At 61.6% G+C, this 8,338-nt stretch overlaps 1 protein-coding gene across 1 annotated transcript; it reads left to right on the forward strand.

The window, feature by feature from the left end:
- The first annotated feature begins 6,089 nt into the window (after positions 1 to 6,089).
- GADD45A (growth arrest and DNA damage inducible alpha) lies at positions 6,090 to 7,940 on the forward strand. The gene is made up of 4 exons (XM_058029825.1): positions 6,090 to 6,211; positions 6,289 to 6,390; positions 6,464 to 6,677; positions 7,232 to 7,940. Exons 1-4 carry the CDS (start codon positions 6,168 to 6,170, stop codon positions 7,343 to 7,345), a joined length of 474 nt encoding a protein of 157 aa, XP_057885808.1. The 5' UTR covers positions 6,090 to 6,167; the 3' UTR covers positions 7,346 to 7,940.
- Positions 7,941 to 8,338: the final 398 nt, after the last annotated feature.

The raw sequence follows: 8,338 nt of genomic DNA on the forward strand, positions 1-8,338 counted from the left end.
GGGACCGTCCCAGGGCTGTGTCCCCAGGGCTGCTGCCTTGGATAAGGACACGAACGAGAGGGAGCTGCAGGGCTGACAGCTCTGATAAGGCACCACAGGCTGGTGGCATGATGGCATCGTCCCCAGGCTGGTGGCGTGGTGGCATCCCATCCTGCCCATGGCACAAGTTCGTGGTCAAGGTCATTGGATCACAGAATGGGTTGGGCTGGAAAGAACCTTAAAGATCATCTTGTTCCAACTAATCCTAATTAGAAAATTACGCATATTGGCGGGGAAAATGGTGTATTTTCTCAAGAAAAATAAGTCACCCTTGTTGCAGGTTCATGTTGAAGGATTGGCCTGACAGGTGCTGCTTCAGAAAGTGGTGGCAGGTCCTCGTCCCCCCGTGGCAGGGGGAAAGCAGCGTCACCACATCCCGGTGACACGGTGACATCCACGGAGCTGCTGCTGCCCCACGGGACATTGCTGCTCCGTGAGGCCAGGCAGGAAGCAGCTCCCTGCAGCTGCCCTGGGGCACGTGCTGCTGCATTTTTCTGCTGTTTCATCACCTCCAATTCCTGCTAAACAGCTTCTGGGCTGGGGGCACAAACCCCACATTCCCCCACAGGGCTCCCCACTCTCTGCATTGCTAGTGTGGAGGTGCCATCAGGATGGGATGTCCTGAGCCCCATCCCACCCTGCTCCTGCCTCCATCCTCTCCGTGGGATGGTTTCTCACCCTTTTCCCTCTGGTTTTCAGCCCAAGTTACTCCCTGGGATGTTGGCGGCCCTCAGCCTGCAGCCCCACAGTGGAGCGGGGGGGTCAGCACAAACAGACCCCAGCCCCACTGCTCCCGCCAGGCTCTCCACGTCAGGACCCCGTGACTGAGGCTGGACTCACCGTTCTCTTTTTCCTTACTGCAAAATTATGTTTAAATTAAAAAACAAACGCGTTTTTCCCCCGCGCGGGAGCCGCCGGGTGCTGCCCCCGCTGCGGCCGCCAGAGGGCGCCAGAGAGACGGCGGCGGCGTCCCCGGTGTGTCCGTGTCCGTGTGTCTGTCCCTGTCCGTGTGTCTGTCCTGTCCCTGTCCGTGTGTCTGTCCCTGTCCTGTCCGTGTCCGTGTGTCTGTCCCTGTCCGTGTGTCTGTCCGTGTGTCTGTCCCTGTCTGTGTGTCTGTCCTGTCCCTGTCCCTGTCAGTGTGTCTGTCCTGTCCCTGTCCTGTCCGTGTTCGTGTTCATGTCCCTGTCCCTGTGTCTGTCCATGTTTGTGTCGGTGTCCTGTCCCTATCCTGTCCGTGTTCCTGTCCCATCCCTGGCCTGGTCCTTGTGCCTGTCCCATCCGTGTCCCTGTCCATGTCCCTGTTCCTGTCCCTGTCCGTGTCCCTGGCCTGGTCCCTGTGTCTGTCCCTGGCCCTATCCATGTCCCTGGCCTGGTCCCTGACCCTGCCCCTGGCCCTGACCCAGCAGGGACAAGCCTGGGCAGGGCTTCTCCAAACCCATCCAGCCTGGCCTTGGGAGGGATCCAGGGGCAGCCACAGCCAATCTGGGAATTCTATTCCAGCCCCTCTCTCCAGGTGAGCACCCCCAGGTGTCCCAGCCTGGCTCCAGAGGGGCTCCAGCCCTGCAGCAGCTCCATGGGTTCCTCTGGAATTCTCCAGCAGCTCCAGGTGCTGCTCATGTTGGACCCCAGGGCTGGAGGCAGCTCTGAAATAGGGTCTCATAAGCATTATATACATTTTTATGTTATTTATTTTAATTTATGTTTTTAAGTCTGCTCTCAAATACACGCCTCAGTTCCATTATCTCTACTGCAACAATCATCAAACCCTGGACTTCACGCTCCTTCCTCCTTGCTTTCCAGACACTCTTCCCACTCCCTGCATTTCGAGGAGACAAAACCAATCCAGATTAACGATTTAACGTCCCCCTGAGCTCCCTGCTGCCCACAGGAGCCACACTGTGGGTCACTGAGAACCACCCCAGCTCCCTGGTTCTGTGTGCATGGCTGGGGCTGGTTCGGCTCTGCTCACACCGGAGCTCTCCTGCACGCCGGGAAAGCCAAGGAAAACCTGGGAAGAAACGGGGAACTTCCCTGCGGGAGGCAGCAGGGGCTGGAAGGTGATTCCTTGTGCTGCAGGACAGTGCTCCCCCATGGAAGCGCCACTCGAGCGCTGCTTTACGGCCCCACGCTGAATGGACAAAAAGTTTGTTTTTATTCCAGCGCCGCTCTCCGTGTCCCCAGCCCGGACTTTGCCCGGCCGGGCGATTCCCACCGGGGCTGCCACGTGTGCTCGGGGGGAAAAAACACCCGCGCCTGCAGGGAGAGGGCACTGGGGAGTGCATTCAGGGCAGGGGAATGTCCCTGTCACAGCTTTGTCACAGGATGGCAGGGGTGGGCACAGGGAATGTCCCTGCCACAGCTTTGTCACAGGATGGCAGGGGTGGGCACAGGGAATGTCCCTGTCACAGGAGCCCAGCAGGGACTTGCTGGGGAGCACCTCACAAAAGATTTCCCAGCTGGAAATACCCTTCAGCAGAAGGAGATGATATTTCAGGCGTTTAGCCAGGGTGGCGGGACATGGGTGATCCATGAAATCACAGAATCCTGGAGTGGTTTGGGCTGGAAGGGACCTTGGAGCTCACCCAGGCCCACTGCCTTGGGAAGCAGGCAGGGACAGCTTCCCCTGCCCCAGGCTGCTCCAAGCCAGCTTTGAGCTCCTCCAGGGACGGAGCAGCCGCAGCTGCCGGGGTCTCACCACCCTCACAGCCAACAATTTCCTCCTATCTCTAATCGCCACCTCCCTTCGTGCAGTTTAAAGCCACCAAAGCCCTCCCAGCTCGCTGTTTGCAGAGCTCCTGCAGCAGCCAGGGTGACCCCGCTCCCTCCCAGCGGTGCCCCAGCTCTGCGGAGGGCAGCAGGAATGTGCTGAGTGCGGGCAAACCGGCCGGGATAAACACATCCACATCCACATCCCCCAGCCCCCAGCCCCCTGCCCTGCCACCCTTGGGGAGCCAAGCCCAGGCAGGAACCCGCAAAGGAGCCCGTGCCAGGCAGGAGGGAGTGCCCGTGGCACGGAAGGGCCAGCCCTGCTCCGTGCCTGCCCCGCTCCGTGCCAGGGAAGTGCCAGCCCTGTTCCATGCCAGGGAAATGCCAGCCCTGCTCCGTGCCGGGCTCTGGGCTGCATTCCCGTGCCCTGGGCGTTGGGAAAGCCGCTGGCACCGTGCCCAGCTCCGGAGCCAAAGCCAGGCGGGCCCAGACTTCGCTGGGGCTGGCCAGGGCCAAAGCGTGCCGGCAGCAGGGGTGGCTGCGGCTGAACCCCGCTTCTGGCTCCACCAGGGACTCCAAGGAAAACTGCGGAATCGTCTCCTTGCTCTTGTGCTGCCCGTGCTGGAGGGCACTGGTGGTGCCAGGGCAGCCGGGTCCTGGGGCAATCCCGGGCAGTCCCGGGCTCCTGCCCTGCTCCACGGGAAGCCCGGGGTGGCCCAGCAAAGGGCCCGAGGGCTCCAGCGGGCATCTCGCACATCCCTGGGTTAACCCCTTGCTCCCCAAGCTCCTCCGGCCTCGGGCAGCCCAGCGAACATTCGGGGTGAGGGAAGGAAGAGCAGAGCCCGACACAGCCTCTGCCCCCCGACTTTGTGATGCCACACACGGACGGGAGGGGAGGGCAGGCCCGGCCTGGAGAACGATGGAAGTCAGGATTAAAGGGCAGGGGGGGAGCGAAGCGCCCCGGCCGCTTTTGGCAGGCCATGAAAGGGAGGCTCAGCAGCAGCTGCTGCCAGCTGGGAGCTGACAGAGAGACAACTGCGGGTCCGGCCCCATCCCGGAGCCCGGCACCGCACATCCCCGCACGGGCAGCCTGGCCCCGCAGCGGGACCGGGGCACCGGGGAACGGGAGAGCCGGGAAACGGGAGAGACGGGAAACGGGAGAGACGGGAGAGTCGGGAAACGGGAGAGATGGGAAACGGGAGAGCCGGGAAACGGGAGAGACGGGGAAACGGGAGAGACGGGAGAGACGGGGAAAAGGAGAGACGGGGAAACGGGAGAGACGGGGAAAGGGAGAGACGGGGAAAGGGAGAGACGGGGAAAGGGAGAGACGGGGAAAGGGAGAGACGGGGAACGGGAGAGCCGGGAAACGGGAGAGACGGGAAACGGGAGAGACGGGGAAAGGGAGAGACGGGGAACGGGAGAGACGGGGAACGGGAGAACCGGGAAAAGTCCCCGTCTCTGCTGCTCCTCGGGAAAACTGGGAGAGCCGGGAAAAGGGAGAGCCGGGAAAAGTCCCCATCCTTGCTGCTCCCCGGGAAACGGGACGGCCCCGAAAGAGCTCCGGTGTGAGCGCAGGGCCAGCGCGGTGTCAGAGCTTTGCAGCTCCTTCAGCTGCTCCCCAGCTGCCCCCACCCGAGACAGATTTAGCTCGGGGCCGGCACAGATGGGGCTGCGGGGCCGGAGCCACAGGCGGAGCCCTCGAGCCCGCAGTTGCTAATAGAGATGGAGCAAATTAAGCGAACTTAATTGGGAGGGTCACCGCACAATGCCCCCACCTGTTCCGCGGCGCTCCGGCCATCTGCCGCCCCGCACCTGATGCAAAAAGCGCTTTTCTCGCTTTCCCCCATGCCATGGGCTCCCTTGAGCCGTGTCGGGTCTCACCAGCAGCAGGACGGGGCAGGGCCGGGCGGGGGCACAGAACAAACCCTCCTTATTCTGCTGCACAAACGCGTTGATGTGCCCCGAATGTTCCAGGTTGGACAGGACACGGAGCAGCCTGGCGTGCTGGGAGCTGTCCCTGCCACAAAACCATCCCTGGGGTCCCTTCCAGCCCAAACCATCCCAGGATTCTGTGATGTCCCATTTCCCACACGGCCAGCTCAGGGTTCTGCAGGAGGTGCACGGAGCCAGCATCACACTGTACTGGGGAAAACAGCTCCTGGCGCTCAGGAGCTGCAGGAAAACCCTGACACGAGCCAAACTTTAAAGGACACGCTGCCAAAATCCCTGTGAGGGACCACCAAGGGTCCCAATGCAGCCCGTGGAGGGGGTGGGAAGGTGCCAGCCCACAGCCAGGTTGGGAAAGAGCTCTGGCTGTGGGAGGATGGAGGGTCTGGGTGCAGCAGCTGAGAAAGCTCTGACACAGCAGCCATCAGGAGCCCTGCCCGGAGGTCTCAGGGCTGACACGGGACATCTGGAGCGGGAGCAGCTCCCCAGAGGAGCACCGAGTTCCTGGAAAGCTGCAAAGGGAGAGATCACAGAACCACGGACTGCTTTGGGGTGGGAGGGACCATGAAGATCACCCAAGTGCCTCCCCTGCCATGGCAGGGGCACTGTCCACTGTCACAGGCTGCTCCAAGCCCTGTCCAGCCTGGCCTGGGACACTGCAGGGATGGGGCAGCCACGGTGTTTCCTGGGGCAAACTCTGGCCCTGTGTTTGAAGTTGCTGAGGCCGAGTCTGAGCACAGGGGAGCTCCTGCAAGGAGCACAGCAAGAGTGCAACCCCTGTGGGAGCAGAGAACAGCATCCATCCAAGGGGGAATTCTTCCCCTCTGCCGTGCTCAGGTGAGGCCCCACCTGCAGAGCTGCCCCAGCCCTGGGGACAACATCAGCAGCACCTGGAGAGAGCCCAGAGGAACCCATGGAGCTGCTGCAGGGCTGGAGCCCCTCTGGAGCCAGGCTGGGACACCTGGGGGTGCTCACCTGGAGAGGAGAAGGATCCAGGGAGAGCCCAGAGCCCCTGGCAGGGCCTGAAGGGGCTCCAGGAGAGCTGCAGAGGGACTGGGGACAGGGATGGAGGGACAGCACACAGGGAATGGCTCCCACTGCCAGAGGGCAGGGATGGGTGGGACACTGGGAATTGTTCCTGCGAGAGGCTGGGCTGGAATTCCCAGATTTGCTGTGGCTGCCCCTGGATCCCTGGCAGTGCCCAAGGCCGGGCAGGGTGGGCTCCAGGGCAGGGTCTCTGTCCCGGTCCCGAACGGGGCCAGGCCCGGCCGGACTTGGCAACTTTTGCGGGCGTGGTCTCATTTGCATGAACCAATGGGAGCGGTGTATGCAAATGAGGCCTGGCGGGGCGGGCGGGGCGGCGCGCGCGGGGCGCCTTTGTCCGGCTCGGGCGGCGGGGCCGGAGCGGCCGCAGCGGCCGGAGCGCGGTGTCCGCCCCTGGCGCTGTCCGAGCCCCGAGCGGCGCTGGCCCCGTGATGACTCTGGAGGAGCTGCCCGGGGAGCGCCGCGCCGCCGGGAGGTGAGGCCGGGGGGCGGCGGGGGCCGGGCGGGGAGCGGCGCGGGGCGGCCGGTGACGGCCGGCGTGTCCCGGCGCAGGATGGAGCAGGCGGGGGACGCGCTCGAGGAGGTGCTGAGCAAGGCGCTGAGCCAGCGGAGCCTCACCCTGGGCGTCTACGAGGCGGCCAAGCTGCTGAACGTGTGAGTGCCCCCCCGTGCCCGTGCCCGCCGGTGCCCGCTGCCCGGCGCGCCCGGTGACGGCGGTGCCCCGCAGGGACCCCGATAACGTGGTGCTGTGCCTGCTGGCGGCCGAGGAGGAGGAGGCGGGCGACGCGGCGCTGCAGATCCACTTCACGCTGCTGCGGGCCTTCTGCTGCGAGAACGACATCAACATCCTGCGCGTCAGCAACCCGGCGCGCCTGGCCGAGCTGCTGCTGCCCGCCGCGGGCCCCGATCCGCCCGCAGACCTGCACTGCGTGCTCGTCACGGTGAGCCCCGGCTGCCACCGCGGGGGGACATGCACGGTTCCCCGGGGCCGCTCCGGAGCCCCCGAACCGCCGCGCCCGGGACTCGAACCCGCGGCCTCAGGGGCTCCGCGCCGGGGGTCCCGCGGTGCCTCCCGGGGACAGCGGCTGCCTTCGCCCCTCGTTTGCTGTGGTTTCCCCATCTTCCTCCTTTGTTTCTCCCCTCTTTCTCCTGTTCTGTCTTTTCTTTCTCTTATTTTCCTCTTTCCCCCCTTCCCTCTTTATTTTCCCCCCACTCCCTCTTTATTTTTCCCCTTCTCTTTCCCTCTTTCCCCTTGTTTTTCTCTCCCTTCCCCCCGCTTTTATCTCTCCCTCCTGTTTTTCCCCCGTCCCTACTCTGCCCCAGAGTCCAAAGCTAAACTCCTCACATGCTCCCAGGCCTGACTTGTTTGTTTGCCTCGCCAGCAATTTAAGATGATTCACCCTCCTGCTCTCCGTGCCGCGCTCCCCCCCCCCCCCGCGCCGCTCTCGGGTTGTTTTTGCTGCCGTGCCGGAGCTTTTTGCCGTCCCCTTTCCAGAACCCGCAGGCGTCGCAGTGGAAGGACCCGGCGCTGAGTCAGCTGATGTGTTTCTGCCGGGAGAGCCGGTACCTGGACCAGTGGGAGCCGGTGATCAACCTCCCGGAGCGGTGACCCCGGCCCTGCCGCCAGCGCACGCTCTCGCTCAGGAAGGAACTCCCTGCCCCGGCTCCGCGAGGGAAAAGAAAACCCGACAGCAGCGACAAAAAAAAAAAAAAAAAAAAAAAAAAATAGATATAAAATAATAAAGCTACAACCGATGTCATTTGGAGGGTTTTGGCTGGAGCTGAGGAGAACAGGGATGAGCCCAGCCCGATGCCCTTCCGAGAACTCCCCTGACTCCTTCTCTCCTTAAGTGCCACTTAAAAGTTCCTGCTTTAAACACCTTAACGAGCAAACGAGGTTAATCGAGGCCTTTTGCCAGCAATGTTGTTGTATTTTTGGGATGTAATTCTCACGTTTTTATGCTAAGATATATAATAATAATAATAAGTTATTTTCTGATATCGATGGAGAAATTATTTATACTTGGAGGTTTGAGAACCGAAACGCCCTTGAGCAGTTGGTCTGCAACCACAAATCTTCTCCCAGCTGGCTGCAAAAGCAGCGCCATTAATATAATTGTTTGAAATTCGAGTGTTTTTTGGGGTTATGGTGTTCTTGTTTTGTGTTTTCTTTTTTTTTGAAATAAAGTGTAAAATCAAACCTTTGGCCCGGGCTTTGATTTTCATCGCTCCACGAGTGCAGCAGACACAGGGGCTGAGCAGCAGCTGCTGCTTCCTCCTCCTGGCCACGGGCAAGGTCCTGTTGAGCAGCTCCAGTGTGGGTTCATTCCCGGCCCCTCCCAAGCAATTACAGGCTGAGGCAGCCCATGTGCTGCAGGAAATGCTGGGAATGCTATTCAGTTATTTATTTATTTAGTTTGCTTGAACGCCTGCCACAACAGGAGCTTAAAAAATAAAATAAAATAAAATAAAAAAGGGCTTTGCTGCCGAGGTTTCTGTGCTCCTGCAGCTCCTCCTTGGCAGGTGGGAATCCTCATTCCACTTACAAAGCCCTGGGATTTGTTTGCAGCCCCAGCTGCTCCTCAATGCCACGGCCAGGCTG

This window comes from Melospiza georgiana, chromosome 9, assembly GCF_028018845.1.
Source record: "Melospiza georgiana isolate bMelGeo1 chromosome 9, bMelGeo1.pri, whole genome shotgun sequence".
Lineage (NCBI taxonomy): Eukaryota > Metazoa > Chordata > Aves > Passeriformes > Passerellidae > Melospiza > Melospiza georgiana.